General features: G+C 48.7%; 3 protein-coding genes across 6 annotated transcripts in view; all 3 read left to right on the top strand.

Moving 5' to 3' along the window:
* PXN (paxillin) overlaps nucleotides 1-3,837 on the top strand; it is a 42,401-nt gene extending 38,564 nt beyond the window's left edge. For all 4 annotated transcript variants that reach the window (XM_031670032.2, XM_072952804.1, XM_072952805.1 and 1 more), the window contains 3 exons: nucleotides 508-589; nucleotides 704-852; nucleotides 1,724-3,837. In XM_031670032.2, the coding sequence (XP_031525892.2) occupies nucleotides 508-589; nucleotides 704-852; nucleotides 1,724-1,990 (498 nt within the window). In that variant the 3' untranslated portion in view covers nucleotides 1,991-3,837. The remainder of the gene's footprint in view (nucleotides 1-507; nucleotides 590-703; nucleotides 853-1,723) is intronic.
* A 2,544-nt stretch (nucleotides 3,838-6,381) lies between these two features.
* On the top strand, nucleotides 6,382-10,619 carry RPLP0 (ribosomal protein lateral stalk subunit P0). The gene is made up of 8 exons (XM_006204803.4): nucleotides 6,382-6,434; nucleotides 6,698-6,799; nucleotides 7,738-7,913; nucleotides 8,027-8,114; nucleotides 8,239-8,385; nucleotides 8,494-8,679; nucleotides 9,485-9,625; nucleotides 10,383-10,619. Exons 2-8 carry the CDS (start codon nucleotides 6,746-6,748, stop codon nucleotides 10,545-10,547), a joined length of 957 nt encoding a protein of 318 aa, XP_006204865.1. The 5' UTR covers nucleotides 6,382-6,434; nucleotides 6,698-6,745; the 3' UTR covers nucleotides 10,548-10,619.
* Nucleotides 10,620-11,742: 1,123 nt separating this feature from the next.
* Nucleotides 11,743-15,847, top strand: part of GCN1 (GCN1 activator of EIF2AK4) — a 52,489-nt gene continuing 48,384 nt past the window's right edge. Inside the window, exon 1 of the mRNA XM_072953616.1 lies at nucleotides 11,743-11,815. Within this exon, the coding sequence (XP_072809717.1) occupies nucleotides 11,798-11,815 (18 nt within the window). The 5' untranslated portion in view covers nucleotides 11,743-11,797. The remainder of the gene's footprint in view (nucleotides 11,816-15,847) is intronic.

Below are 15,847 nucleotides of genomic sequence, written 5' to 3'. Positions count from 1 at the left end.
ACATGCTGGGTCCCACACAGTTACGAAACCGGGCTTCATACTCAGGCCTGATCCCCGGCCCGTCCTAAGGCACATGAAGCAGCGTCACCTCCCTCCCACCTCCCATCCCAGATTCCCTTCTGCCAGAACTCCAAGAGATGAGGAGCCCTGCCCAGATAAACAGAGTGGAGTGCCGGCTCCCTTGCTCTCCCGCTGTGTGATGTTAAGGGAGAGTCTAGCCTCTCTGAGACTAAGTTTCTTCACTTACAACATGGGAGTCACAGTAGAACCTGTGATCTCAATTGCGCATGTGAGGATTAAAGGAGACAGAGTGTGTCTGGCACGTCACATCCTTCAGTCAGTCAGAATTCTCAGTGATACTCAGAGCACAATGTGGAGAGGTCCCCATCTTGGGGTGTTTTGCTCTTTGGGACTGGGGGTGGGAAGGCCAACCTTGCCTGCAGGTCTCAGCTGTGGGATGTCCACGGGGCAGCAGCTCAGCGCTGATCCCACCCTTTGCTCTCACAGAAAGTGGTGACAGCCCTTGACCGGACGTGGCACCCCGAGCACTTCTTCTGTGCCCAGTGTGGAGCCTTCTTCGGGCCTGAAGGTACTGACCTTTGAACTCACTATCCCTGGGAGCATCAGGGAGGTGGGGACAGGGGTGGAGGTTGGAGTCAGGGTGGCCTCACCTTGGAGGCCTTCGCTCCCCCTCGCTCCTCAGGGTTCCACGAGAAAGACGGCAAGGCCTACTGCCGCAAGGATTACTTTGACATGTTCGCGCCCAAGTGTGGCGGCTGCGCCCGGGCCATCCTGGAGAACTACATCTCGGCCCTCAACACCCTCTGGCATCCTGAGTGCTTCGTGTGCCGGGTAAGGGGCCCCCATCCCCTCCTCTGGAGGGGGCCAGCAGCGGGCAGGAGGGAGAGGAGGGCCTACCTTGCTGTGCTTTCTGGATCCAACTCAGAGGCCCCATTTGGGGTTATTAAGGGGGTGGGAAGGCAGGGGGTCCACTTCCTCAAGTCCTGTGTGGGCTCATACTGGGGCTGCAAGAAACCAAGAGCAGGTAGTACTGTGCAGCCGCCCCGAGACGGGTCGTGTTCGGGAGAAGGGAGTTTGAGAGTGAAGTGAGGCAACGCAAGCATTTAGCAGCTCAGCTTGAACAGGCACTGGTTACCAGACTGCATTCTGGCAGGTAGTGGCCCACAGATGTTACTGAAGATCCAGCAAGGATCCTCTGATTCAATGAGTTTGGGAAACAGTGTTCATTGCAAAACTTCTCAGAGCCGTGTTTTTTTTTTTTAGTGGATGTACTGGGGCTTGAACCCAGGACCTTGTGCATGCTAAGCCTGCACTCTACCACTGAACTATACCTTCCCCTCCTTCCTCAGAGCCTTTTATACCTAAGAGTGCATGGAGATCTCCAAATGGGAACGTATGATGCAGAGCTTGACTGAGGAACCCTTTTTTTAGCACAGGTTTAGGGTTTCTGGGCACACCATTACAGCCATCTGCTGAAGTGCTCAGGAGTCCTACCTGTGTTTGAATCCAGGCCGTTGTGGCGAGTCAGGATCATTCCTGGGAGAACTCAGTAAGCGCTGGGCACAGCGCTTGGCGCGTGGGGAATGCTTAGCGAGTGGGAGCCGTTTCAAGTGGGATGACCCTGGCTGTCTCCTGCCCATGACCCGGAGCTGCCCCAGCCTGAGCCCCCTGCCCCCCAACCCCACCCCTCTTCTGCCTCCAGGAGTGCTTCACGCCTTTCGTCAACGGCAGCTTCTTTGAGCACGACGGGCAGCCCTACTGCGAGGTGCACTACCACGAGCGGCGAGGCTCGCTGTGCTCCGGCTGCCAGAAGCCCATCACGGGCCGCTGCATCACCGCCATGGCCAAGAAGTTCCACCCAGAGCACTTCGTCTGTGCCTTCTGCCTCAAGCAGCTCAATAAGGGCACCTTCAAGGAGCAGAACGACAAGCCTTACTGTCAGAACTGCTTCCTCAAGCTCTTCTGCTAGGCGCCCTCATCCCTTCCTCTGCCCTCCCCTCCCCGGCCCAGCCTCCCAACTGCTACTGTGACCCAGAGGCCCGGGGGTGGAGGGGCAAATCCGACCGAAACTGGAACCACATCCTTGGCTGGTGCAGGATGGCACGAGGACCCTGAGGGGTCCCGCCTGTTTTTCTCACCCGCTGCCAGAGCCTCTGGGCCTCCCTCCTCCTCCTGCAGCTCTCCCCAGGCCGCCATCTCTTCACCCTCCCTAGAGGCAGAGGCTGGAGGGCCCCACCCCACCCTGCGTGTGTCCCCACCAACCCACCTGGCCAGGCCAGCACCCCACACTGGAGCCATCCCTTCCTCATGTTTCGGCAGTGGAGCCAGCGGGGAGGGCAGGCAGGGTCAGATGGGGGCCCCTTTTCATCGGTATCCTCCCCGCTCAACCTAATTCTCCTTGTTCTGAGAATACTGGGGGACTAAGCTCCCTCCAGACAATGCCAGCATCCACCCATCCATCCATCCAAGGCTGGGCGGGCCCGGGGCCACGGAGGGTTCCTTGTGCTCCTGCCCTTCCAGCCTCTCCAGGCCTGGGTGACTGCCCCCACCCCCATACCTGCTCTGGTTCTACTGAGAAAGGCCTCTCTCCAGCAATAATGTTTTATAGTCACTCCCTCCGTCCCCGGGGACGGCGTGCGGCGGGGCCTTTCACCCCGTGCCTGGACACTGTACCGACTTTGATAGATTTCTACACTGAGGTTTGAATTCATATCGTCTGTGTTGCTTTTACTTCTCTCTACAGAAATGATTTTGAAGATTTTAAAGATGTTCCCTTTTGTACTCTTCCCCACTGTGCACTGCCACTGGTCCTGTGGGTGACGGTGGCTGTGGTATATGGGGTTTGCCTTGTACTGAGGGCTTGGGGCGGGGAAGCAATTTGTATTTTATTTTTTCTTAGCACGAGCAGGTGAACTGGGAGCAGTTCTGTGACTCCCCTTCCTTAACTTCACAGCTCACCAGGACTGTTTTTATAAACTGCTGTATTCCGGGAAAAAAAACCCTTCCTTACTGCCCAGGCCAGCAAACTCTTCACTGAAACTGGCCTTAAGGGTGTCTTGCCCTTTGGGGCCCAAAATTCTGAACCTCATCCATCTTGTTCCTGAGAGAGGAGAAGGGGGAAGTATACTTTCGGGGCACTGTCTCCCAAGTAAGCCATTAGGAGTGTCCACTCCCTTGTGAACTTTCTGGCAACAAAGAGAACATTCTCAGCCTCCTCACTGCTTCTCTGGAGCTCTTTCTTCTGCCTTCTCAGGAAGCTGGTATCTGATTTTGACCATTAGCCTTGTTGATTCCACTGGGTACATCATGTCCCCAAATTTCCTGCCCTCCCTGGAGACTGGAGGCCTGGGGGAAAGAGCCCAGGTTGTTGCAAGGGGGCCTGATAGGACTCTGGGCAGAGAGACAGGATCCTGCTGAGACAGCAGGAAAGCCCCAGAGTGCTCTCCCCCAAGGATGAAACAGGCAGGGCTCAGGTTCCAGATACAGCAGAGGCTGAGTGTGCTGTGGTCCCGAAGAGGGTCCCTCCTTGGTGCGGGCTGGGGAGCAGCCAGGGTCTGGGAAGGTCAGCCAGCCCCCCACCCCCCGCAGGTCTGATGTCTCCACTTCCACCCACAGGCCTTACCGCTCTGTTTACAGTGACCCGCCCCAGACCCCTCCCCTAGAGGGCGTGGGGTTTCAGAGGTCCACCCTCTGAGTCAGTGGTTATTTGATGATTTGATTTTTTTTCTTTTTTTTTTCCTCTTTAAACTTATAACCTAGCTTTTCCCCCATTTCAATTCCTGTGATTTATGCCAATAAAGTTTGCCATTATTTTCACCTGTGCTAGTAGTGCCTTTTCTTTCTGGTCTAAGATAACAGCTTAGTTCTAGAAGAGAGACTAAACCCTCCCCAGACTCACAAGGACCACAGTTTGAGGGTAAATCATTGAAGTTCTCTTACTTGAAGCAAAAAGCCCTGGAAATGGATCCCTGCCCCACAGGGATGTCTGTGGTCACAGGTCCTCCTGGCTCCCTGTGTGGGTCAGGCCTGGCCCTCTGCACTTTCCCGTGGGTGTGCTGAGTGCATCCTCATAGGGGCCTGTGGATGGCCTTACGCTCACTGATGGGGCAAATTTCAAAAAGGAAGTTGATACGCACAAGGAAATCCTCTGAGTGAGCGCAGAGACAGGATGTGAACCCAGGGCTTGTCTCTGCCTGTGTTCCTAGGTTGACCAGACACCACCACTGCCACGTGTGCACCACACCTTGGACATAGAACCTTCCCAGTTCAAGGTGGCTGTCCTTACAGTTGAGGATGAGTCTCAACTGCCCCCTGGTGTTCATGTCCATATTTGCATGCTTCCTCACTCTTCTCAGAGCCAGAACTCCAGTCCTGGGGCCTCAAGATCTTCATGGACAGCTTTGTAGCTTCAGTTTCCCTGTTATTGGGATGACCCTCCAAAGGCTGCATGTTGACTTTTAAGTCTAAACCCTGACCATATCCCAGTGAGCTCAGAGGTGAAAATTACCTTCACCCCCTCACCCAGAGATAATTTTTCCAGCCATGTTAGATTTATTTATATAAATGAATGTGGTACATTTGTCTTTTTGTTTTTAACTCAGCTGCACTTTGTGAATATTCTCCCATGTCAATAAATATAGACCTGCAGCATTTTCTACTGGCTTCATGGTATTCCATTATATTGATGTACTACAATTACAGACTATTTATATCATCAGAGCCAGGATGTCCTTGGGAAGTTACTACATGAGTATGTACATACTCAGAAAAGTGCATTTGGCGGGAGACAGCCTCAGGGTTTGGAAGGGACTGTATAGCAGAGTGATGCCCATGGGCTTTGAACTTGCTCCTAGATTTCAGTTCTGAAGCTATCGCTTACTGGCTGAGAGACTCACGTGAATTATTTAACCTCTGTGAATTTTTTTTTATCGATACTGTACCTCCTCAGGGGATTGTTGTAAAGATTAACAGTGGTAATGTGCACAAAGTACTTAGCACAATGCTGAGCATGCAGTAACAGATTGTCACTAAAAAGAGATCTTAGCAGTAATGGACTCCAGCAGGTCTCTAAACAGGCTCACCACTGGAGACACTAGAAGGCTTGAAAGCACAATGCTGAGATTTCTAACTTGGTCAAGCGAAAAGGGTGGAGCTAGGGAGAAACCCCCATTCTGCCCTAGAATCTAAGCTCATTCATTAAAATCTTATTTACTGATATAGCACAGTTGTCTGAGTGTTGAAAAAAGGTATATAAAATAAGCTGACGTCTAGTGATCCCAGGAACTGTGTTGTCTTAACACATTTCTCATGTAATCCTCATAACAACTTGAGAATGTGAATGCTATTATCTGCACTTTACAGATAAGGAAAGGGAAACAGAGGGTCAGCAGGGTGAAATCATTTCCTAAGATGACAGATATGGCAAGTGGCAGAACAAGAACATGGATCCAGGTTATCTGACTGCAAACCCTGCATCTATTCATTCAGTAAATATTTATTATATGCCTACAATGTGTCAGGCACAAGGCAAAAATTTCTACAGAGAGAGATAATGCAACATATTATACAGTGTGTAATAAGGTGTAAGTGCTACGGAAAAGACAGAACAGTAAGGGGGGAAGTGGAGTGGTTTGGGGGGTAATTTTGAATGGGGCAAGCAGGGTAGGCTTCAAGCAGGTGATATTTGAGTCAAGACTTGATGGAATTGTGGATGTCAGCACGAAGCCTTCCGAAAAGAGGGAGTAGCTAGTACAAGAGCCCTGAAGTGGGAACATCATCTGGCTGGAAGGGAATGGGCAGGCAAATAAGAGATGAGATTATAGGGGTGAAGGTGGGGGGCAGATCATGGAGAGCCTTGTAGGCAGTTTAAGTTTTAGGCTTTTTATTTGGAGGGAAATGGGGAGCCTTTCAAGAATTCTGAGCAGATGAGGAAATGATCCGACTTAGGTTTTAAAGGATGCCTTTGTTTCCACAGGGGAAAGAACAAAACTGTATAGGAGACAAGAAGACCATTCTGTTTCTAAAGCATGTGTAATTATTTCTTAGCTCCACGTAACTCTCTTTAGTTTGCGACTTGGCCAGATGACAGAAGGAAACCTGGCCTCAGCTTGCCAACTCTAGCTCCTACACGAGGGCAGCTCCAGCCCAGCAGAGGGAGGCAGCTCTAAAAAAGCCGCCTCCAACACACAGCAGCGCCTTCCTTAACTAGCTTGTTTAAAGGCAGTTTCCTGTTGGTTGGAGTGGCAGCTACACCATCCAATGGCTGTCAGTATCAGTTCAGCTTCTTCAGACAGACGTTGCCGTCAGCCAGTAGGCGAGGGCGCTTTCCGCGGCTTCTGATTGGTCGCTTCGTTCGCATATAAAAGATTCTCGTTGACCGGCGGTCCTTCTCTCGCCAGGCGTCCTCGTGTGAGGTTCGTTCGTCCCGTTTGGTCTCACCAGGGACTGGCGGCGGGAAGGATGGGGATCTCCGGGGGTTCTTTAGGGGGCTCTCTGGGACCTCAGGGTCCTGGCCTGCTCCGCCTGGGGACCCGGTGGCGGTGCCGGCGGCAGCTGCAGCCTGGGGCCCAGCCGGCGGGCGCCGATACGTGGGCTGCTCCTGTGGGCCTTGGGTTTGGAGCCCGCCGTGCCGTGGGGACGGGTGTCAGGGTGTCTTGAGCTCCCTCTCTCTCCTCAGTGACATCGTCTTTAAACCCTGCGTGGCAATCCCTGACGCACCGCCGTGATGCCCAGGGAAGACAGGGCGACCTGGAAGTCCAACTACTTCCTAAAGATCATCGTAAGTGCGCGGTGGGTCCCGGCCACCTCCCACCACCGCCTCGGCCCTGGGCACTAATAGGGACAAGCTTGCCATGTGCTGAGTGCCTGATCGCTACCAAATCAGGTCGTTTTAGGCAAATCTCATTTAATCTACACAACTTTCTGAGATCTGCGCCCTTCCCCCTCCCTTTGTTGCAAATAATCAGGCTCAGGTAGGTTCAGTGGTTCCTAAGATGACAGCATTCACAGCCAAGTCTGTCGGCCTCCAAATAACCCTCATCGTGCTTTTACTCCTCTGCCTCCGTCATTGGGAAGGTCTGAGGCAAGGAGTGATTAATTATAAAGACACGAGTTGTTTGCATATTTAGGTTCTATCAGTCAAGAAATTAAACTTTCAGTGAATGTTTTCTTTTGGATGGCCCTGATGTGGGTCTTCTCTGCCCAGAATAGCAGACCATTAAGTCATGCTGCTCTTCAGTCTTAAGCTGTGTAGTGGAGCTTAGTACACTATATTCTTTCCCATTTATCTTGGTTTTCAGATACACAGACTTAATATACCTGAAACCTAGATTCTACAAGCATCGTTTTCTCGTATTTTAATGTTGTATTTTGACCTGCTGTAAATGTAGCTTTACTTGAGGTAGTTTTTTTTTTTTCCTGTTAACATGGTCATTTTAGGGAATCAAAAACGTGCCTCATAATTGGGAAAAGTTAAAATGAAAGTAAGATCTGAATTTTGGGGATTAAATGGAGAAACTTAATTTTCACCATTCACACTCAGCAAGCAATTCTTTGACAAATCTGGCGCTGTGACACCTCAGGGATTGTTCCAATCTCTGAGTTATTTCAAAAAGCACAGAGGAAAGGGAGTGAGGTGGAAATTGTGGAATTTGGTGTCTTGATCTTTTTCTTCTTTCTTCCTGTGAAACATTGTTTGTTTCTGGCTTGTTTGTGAAGCAACTCCTGGATGATTACCCAAAATGCTTCATTGTGGGAGCAGACAACGTGGGCTCCAAGCAGATGCAGCAGATCCGCATGTCCCTCCGCGGGAAGGCTGTGGTGCTGATGGGCAAGAACACAATGATGCGCAAGGCCATCCGAGGGCACCTGGAAAACAACCCAGCTCTGGAGAAGTCAGTTCATCCTCCTGGACATCTTTATCCGCTCTTCTCAGTGTCCCTGTCCCTCTTCCTGGAGAGGAGTGGTGCTGAAAGGTGACCATCTCCCCGTACACTTCTCTCTGCAGACTGTTGCCACACATCCGGGGGAACGTGGGCTTTGTGTTCACCAAGGAGGACCTCACTGAGATCAGGGACATGCTGCTGGCCAATAAGGTAAGGGGAGAATCAGGTTCACCGAGAGATCTTACAATTAATTTTGGCTCCTTAAAAGCAAAGCTGACCATTCTCAGGTTGTCTCTGGAGAAAAGACTTCTCATGGATTCTTTATTTTGTTCAGGTGCCAGCTGCCGCCCGTGCCGGTGCCATAGCCCCGTGTGAGGTCACTGTGCCCGCCCAGAACACTGGTCTCGGGCCCGAGAAGACCTCCTTCTTCCAGGCTTTGGGCATCACCACCAAAATCTCCAGGGGCACCATTGAAATCCTGGTGAGTAGACCTGTCTTAACTAGAGGTGGCCAGGTGAGGGGTGGAGGCTTCGCTGCCGTGGACCTGCTGGATGTCCAGGTGTTAACTGACAACTGCTTTGTTTTTCAGAGTGACGTGCAACTGATCAAGACTGGAGACAAAGTGGGAGCCAGCGAAGCCACATTGCTGAACATGCTGAACATCTCCCCATTCTCCTTTGGGCTGATCATCCAGCAGGTGTTTGACAACGGCAGCATCTACAACCCTGAAGTGCTTGACATCACAGAGGAGACTCTGCATTCTCGTTTCCTGGAGGTACATGGCTGCCTATTCCAGGCCCTCCTTACATGGATAGTTGAGAGCATGTCTACTTCAGACTGAATTTTGCCCATGTATCTGACTAGCAGTGTAGTAACTAAGGACAGTTGTTTAATCTATTTCAGTTTTCCTATCGGTAAAATGGCAGAAACAATATAAGACTTTTGAAAGATTTAATGAATTAATGGGTGAAAAGCCTTAGGACAGAGCTGGGCACATAGTAAGGGCTATTCCAGGGCCAACAATAAAACATGAGGTTTTGAATGTGTCAATGAGTTGAAGGAGAAAGGAAAATGAGGATAGTTAATACATAAATGTTGCCAAATACCCTATCTTGGGAGGATGGACTCTTTTCCAGGAACTGGAAAATCTTCTAATTAACAAAAACGTAATAGAAGATTTAAATCCATTTTTCTTAGACAAATGAAGCATTGCAATTGTATATACTCTTAACTCCAGTTACTTTTTGGAAATCTTACTAGTGGGTGAAATTTATATGTGGAATTAATTTAATGTTTTTCTCTCTTGGAATGTAGTAGTCACGTTTATTTTCACAAAACAGTGGCTTTTGAAGTAAATGCAACCATTATGGTATAGGGAATGCACATGTTAAGAATAAGGATAAAAAGGATTTACAAATTACTGTGTCTTTTCCTGCCAGAAGCATTTGGTGTGAGTTGAAGTGTCCTGTGTGACTAAGATGCTAACCTAGGAAGTCTTGCATGCTGCTGAGCTTTGCTTGGACTTCATCGTCTCTAAGACGTCTCACCTAAAATGTGATATTCCCCCCCTCCTTCCACAGGGTGTTCGCAACGTTGCCAGCGTGTGTCTGCAGATTGGTTACCCAACTGTGGCATCCGTGCCCCATTCTATCATCAATGGGTACAAGCGGGTCCTGGCTTTGTCTGTGGAGACTGATTACACCTTCCCACTTGCTGAAAAGGTAAAAAGAATCCACCAGGATTAGAGCAGACCTGATAGTTGGCAGGAGGATAAATAGCAGCCTGCTGAGTTAGTGCTTTTTAACGTAGCAGATATTTTTAGGAATATAGTTGTCCCTTGCTACCCGAGAGGGATTGCTTCCAGGGTCACACAACCCTCCCCCATACCAAAGTCAGGGCTCAAGTAAGTCTAGACAATACTTACTGTAAATACTATGTAAATAGTTGTAAAAACAATGTAAGTGCTATGTGGAGGAGGAGTAATAGTATTACTGAACATGTTTTATTGTCTAAAATATGTTTGCCCTTTAATTTTATAATCAGCAAGACATTTGCATTGGGAAAAAAAACAATGCAGATGCTATGTAAATAGCTGCACTTGTGCAGCAAATTCAAGCTTTGCTTTTTGGAACTTTGTGGAATTTTTCTCTTTTTTTCCAAATTTCCATCCTCAGTTGGTTGAATCTGCAAATGTGGAACCCACGGATGCAGAGGGCCAACTGTATACTTAAGAGGTTGGGTGTAGTGGGCAGAGGAGGTGTGTCTTGGACTTTAGAAATTACAGGAGACCTAAAGAGGGGTTAGTTAATGGGTAAGAGCTGGGCCTAAGCTCACCAGGCTACACCTAAGCTGTCCTGCCCGGTCACTTCCATGGAAGTTGGCTGTTAGAAAACTAAGAGCTCCACAAAGGCTGAAGGGTTGTGGGTCATAGGGCTTATAGAAAGTTATTTTGACCATGAACTTTCCCCCTTGCTTCAGATCAAGGCCTTCTTGGCTGATCCATCTGCATTTGTGGCTGCTGCCCCCGTGGCTGCCGCCACCACTGCTGCTCCTGCCGCCGCCGCCGCCGCCCCAGCCAAGGTTGAAGCAAAGGAAGAGTCAGAGGAGTCGGACGAGGATATGGGATTTGGTCTCTTTGACTAATCACCAAAAGCAGCCAAAATGGCCAGGTTTATTTGTGAAACAAGGAAATAAAGGCTTAATTTCTCTCAAAAATCTCTGGGCCCTTTGTTTTGTGCATTTTGAGGTTCATGGTACTATATGCTAGAAGCTAAGGCCATGGTAAAATCAGGCCTTTGCTTGGAGTTGGCATTTGGGTGTGCTCTATCTACTTCTATACTTTTTCTAGACCCAGCTTTAACTGTATTTTTATTAAACTAGAATTGTTGCGGTGATCATCAGGCCACTAGCCTGGGTCCCTCCAAGATACTGAGTAGGCTTAGTGTCAGTTGAGATAAACACTTGATGAATGCTGTAAGGGTTTTTCAAGCTGGGTAATGATCCAATTCATAAGTAGGTGGTGACACTTAAGGAGATAAAACGGGTGACACTTATGGATGCTGAACAGGTAGGTGTTGTGGATTTTATATTTTACTTACCAGGACTGGGTCATGATATACATGTACTTGTAGCTAGGTCTCAAACGTTTGAAAGCCATTGTTGGGGTCAACAACTGAGCTCTGCAGGCCGTATTCTTCAAACCTTAAGAGAGTTGGCAAGTCTGCACACAAAATTCTAACAACTGAACCATGAAGACCACTCCCCTCGGCCTTCCACCCCGTGGCCTTGGCTCAAATAGCTGTCCCTGGGCAGGCTCCTTCAGTTCCAGAATCCTCCCTTGACTGCCAAGCCTACCCTGCTTTAAAATCCCCATTGTCCACCGCTGGGGTACAAACTAACAGGGTAAGACACTGCCTCCCTTTCACCGAGTTCAGTTCCTGCCATCGAGGAAGCTTTAGGAAACATCTAAGGCCCACTTCTCTAAAATGAGTTTCGCTCAGGAGGGGACCACAAGGCGCAGGGGGTGGGGGTGGGGTCTGGGCTGGACCTGCGCACCAGTGGTTCTGAGCTGCGGGGCGATCTCACCGCACTGCAAACCCTCAGGGACCCTCATCTCCCACGAGGCCAGGCTAAGAAGGGCACTGGGGCCCCGGGGTCGAGGGCTGGGCTCTAGGGAGGGGGCCCTGCCAGTCCCCGGCGCAGACCCAGGCACTGGGTCCGGCTGCTCGCCTCGGAGCCTGGGCTGCCGCGGCCGCCGTCCCGCCCGGGGGCGCCAGGCCTCGGGCCCCAGCAGGCTCCAGGGCACAGCAGGCTCCTGGCCTCGCCCTGCCGCGTGGGCCCGCGCTCTGACCCGGAAGCGTTCCGGAAGCGGTTCCGGAGTCAGCGCCGGCAGGATGGCGGCCGACACGCAGGTGAGGAGAGCGGCTGCGAGGCCAACACGGCCAGTGACTGGGCGCGGAGCGCGGCTGTCGGGCAGGGCCGTTCGTGCCGCTGGCTTAGGGGACCCGGGGGCGGCGGCTGCGGAGGGAGCGGCCCGGGGACCGCTTCGGGCCGGTCCCTTATGGGCGCGAGTCCGGGCCGGCCCCCGGCCCCGGGCGGCGCAGACCGGCCGCGGGCTGGAGGAGTCAGGGATTCTGGCGTCGGCCCAGGCAGCTGGAGCCCGGCGGACCCTCCCCGGTCGTGGAGTTGCAGAAGTTCCCTTTTCAGAGTCTCTGCTGCATTTCTCCGAAGCTCTCTGTCAGTGAGCTCGGGCCAACGCCAACTCTTACTTAATCTTTATATTCAACAAATTATTTCTCGAGCACCTACAATGTGCAGGGACTTAGAGCATATAGACTTTGAAGTCATACACATCGGAGTTTGAGCCCCAATTTGTCAATTTATATAAGGCGCTGGGCAAGTTTAACCCCGCCAAATCTCAGTCTTTTTATCCATAATATGGGGCTAAACTAATACTTGCGTAGCGTTGTTGTAAGGAGTCCATGTACGTTGATAGTTGTTATTAGGCCCAGCGTTAGATAAAAGAACTGTCGCAATCCAGGAAGAGTCCTCTGTCACCCCTGAGTGTTATCACCTGTGACCTCATGGTTCAGGGAAGGACTTAGGAAAACCCTTTTCCTCCACGTAGCTTTGTTTGGAGCTGTGAATGTTTTCAGGTGAAAAGACATCATAAGAAAAAGAAATGGGTCTTTAAAGAACAGCTTGGCTCACTTGGGTATTCAGAGTGAGGAGATTAATTGATTTTAACATGGAGCCCCTGAGGCCAGAGAATGACCCCTTAACCTGAGCATTCAAAAGATGTGTATCTCGAGTTTCCTGTGCAAGGGATGAGGCTGGTAATTTGTTCGAAGTTTGTTATAGTGAATCCTGGAAAGAAAAGCTTAATCGTTGGGTATTTTGAAAGGGGCTGGGAGAATAATGCTGAGTGTGTAACATTAAAACTCAGATGCAACCCCCCCCCAAAAAACAACAGAAGTCTCTTTAGAAACATTAAAAAAAGACAAGAAGAAAATAAAAACAAATAAAAAAGAAAAAACTCTAGAGCTGTGTTGTTTAGTATGGCAGCCAATTAATTAATAGCCAAGTGGCTATTTGAGTTAGTTACAATTAAATAAAATTAAAAATTCAGTTATTCAGCTGTACTAGCCACATATCAGTACACGAGTAGCTGTATGTGGCTAGTGACTACTGCATTGTAAAGTGTAGAAGAACATTTTCATTGTCACAGAAGGTTCTACTGGACAGTGCTACTCTAGAGACACTTGTGAAATTTAAAGCTGTTTGCATCTGATATCACCAACAAATGATTTGGAAAGATCTTAGTGTGCTCTTCCTCAGTTTTGTTCTGACAGCGTCCCCATAGGGTAACATTCATTTTCTGATTAAGGAAAAAAGAAGTGCCTTGAACCTGAAAATCTCTTTCATCTTTGGGAGAGGAACTATAGCCAGGAATTTAATATTGTTATGAAAAGACAGTTCTGTGGGAATTCTGGGTAGAGGCTGGATTATATATATGCATCTATCTTTGCTATCTCCTCAAGCCTCACTAGAACTAGTAAAGGGTTTGAAGAAAATAATCTCACAAGAATTGGGAGAGTGGGGAGCAGACAACAGCAGAAAACTTTCAGAAACTAGAAAGGGATAAGTGGTAAACCCAAAGGAAATGAATCCTAAGCCAACAGTTAGGAAAGCTGAGAAACTGACCTGATTTACATTGCAGCATCTCAGACAGATGGGGATTGGTGGTGTCAGGTAACTTCTGGAAGTCAGGGTGAGTGGGGAGGGCTCAGTTCAAATGCAGTCACATCCCCAGCTGTCTTCTCTACCTTGGCAAAAGACGGAAAGTCTTCTCTCTAGAGAGTGGAAAACAGGATCACACAAAAATGTAGGAGTTCCAGTGTCCAAAGAAATCATCACACAAAATAATTTTAGAAACTTTCCCCGAACTGAAGGATATGTTTTCAGATCAAAAATGCTTGACACAATGGATGAAAACAGACTCACAGTAAAGCACATAAACATGAGATTTTAGAACCTTAGACAAAAAGAGATCTTAGTTGTTTCCGGGGGGGATATCAGGTTTTATACAAAGGATCAAGAATCAGAATGGCAAACAGACTTGCAGACATAGTAAACAGTCTTACGGTTACCAGGGAAAGGGGGTGGGAAGGAATAAATTTGGGAGTTTGAGATTTATAAATGTTAGCCACTATATATAAAAATAGATTTTAAAAAGTTTCTTCTGTATAGCACAGGGAACTATGTTAGATATCTTGTAATAACCTTTAATGAAAAAAATAAGAAAACAAATATATGGAGCATATGTATGTATATGCATGACTAGGACATTGTGCTGTACACCAGAAATTGACACGTTGTAACTAACTGTACTTCAGTTAAGGAAAAAAAAAGCAGAATGGTGTTGGGGTTCTCAACAGTACTGAAAGCTAGAACTCAGTGGAGAAAAGTCTTCGGTATTCTGAAGGAAAATTTCAACCTGAAATTCTATATCCAGACAAACTTCAGGTATGAAGCCAGAACATTTTCACAGTTGCAAGGACTTCACAAGATGGAGAATGTGCTTCACCTAAGCCCAAAAAAGAGTGCATTTTCAGGGTGATAAACTTCATTCTAGCTGTAGGAGATCACCTGCCAAATTGGGGCTGATCAGAGAGCTCCGGGAGAGGTCTCTTCTGGAAGGTAGAATTTAGTGGAATGCCCAATCTGCCTAAATGTACTGAGATTTAGACATGTGGCAGAAAGTTCAGGATTGAATTATAATTAGAACAGATAAAACAAGGCAAACTGAGGTGAGGAGGGAATGGTCAATTATTTAACTCCAGGGTTAGTTAAAAAAAAAAGTGGTGCGGGAGAGTAAACATAGTTTATTAAACAGAAGTTGAGTGCTGTTTGCATATAATGTAAACACTGAACCACTCTTGCGTCTTATTCTACTAATAAAACCTGTCCATGAAATACCCACCAAAGGAAGAGGTGGTGGCACCAGGGTGTTAGTCACTTGGTCTTATGTCCGTGCCCTGCCCACTTTGTAGCCTGTAGAATGTTGTTCAGGAGCAGATTTTCAGGAATATTTGCAGACTTCCCCTCTTTCTGGCTCTTACCGTTATGTTCCCATGCAGGGGATGCAGTTGTGGTAACACGGATGGTGGTTGAAAGCTAAGGACTTGTTAGCACCAGTTTTCAGACCTATTGGTTTCAGGTTTAGTTTCAAAAATGCAGGTGCTGCGGCTCTCAGCTCCAGTCTGAGCAGTGGCTTCCCCTCTGGGACTCAGTTTCTTCATCACCTGTAATATGGGGATACGGTGCCTACTTCGAAGACTTGCTGGTAGTAGTAGTAGTAGCCGATTTTGTGTTCAGGATGGGAGTAAATGCTCTACATACAAATTGTCTCATTTCGTCTCCAAAACAGTCCTGAAGTAGGTGCTGTTACCTGCATTGTGCAGATGGGGAACTGGAAGACCAAGGAGGTGACATAATTTGACTGAGTTTCCACAGCTGGCAGGAGGCAGGGCTGGGATTCAATTTCATAACCTTTTACCATGTAGCCAACTGTGCTTATGATGTGCCAGGATACCCCTCCTTACGGGAGGTTTACATGAGGTAATATAAAAGGAACATACTCGGCCCTCCCTAGATTTTGCGTAGTTCTCAAAGGATATTTTCTGTCCTGAGGTTTTTGCCTTTTCCCTTGCCTCTTTTTGTCCAAACTTAAGTGAGGTGTATAGACTAGCTGCCTGATTGAGTTAAAGCAGTACATCTCAACTGGGGATGAGTTTGTCCCCCAGGAGACGTTTGACAGTGTCTGGAAACAAATGGGGTTGTCACAACTGCAGCAGGAGGATGGGGTGCTGCTCCTGGTGTCCGGTGGGTAGAGGCCAGGAACGCTGCTCAAAACCCTGCAGTGTATGAAGACAGCCCACACA

Source organism: Vicugna pacos, chromosome 32 (assembly GCF_048564905.1).
Source record: "Vicugna pacos chromosome 32, VicPac4, whole genome shotgun sequence".
Taxonomy (NCBI): Eukaryota; Metazoa; Chordata; class Mammalia; order Artiodactyla; family Camelidae; genus Vicugna; species Vicugna pacos.
Note: the sequence above shows the minus strand (reverse complement) of the source record. Positions and strands in the feature narration are given on the sequence as shown.

Coding starts and splice junctions, on each gene's coding strand:
- RPLP0 (XM_006204803.4), top strand. CDS start 6,746: ATGCCCAGGGAAGACAGGGCGACCTGGAAGTCCAACTACTTCCTAAAG. Junction 8,115..8,238: donor ACATGCTGCTGGCCAATAAG/GTAAGGGGAGAA, acceptor TATTTTGTTCAG/GTGCCAGCTGCCGCCCGTGC. Junction 8,680..9,484: donor TGCATTCTCGTTTCCTGGAG/GTACATGGCTGC, acceptor CTCCTTCCACAG/GGTGTTCGCAACGTTGCCAG.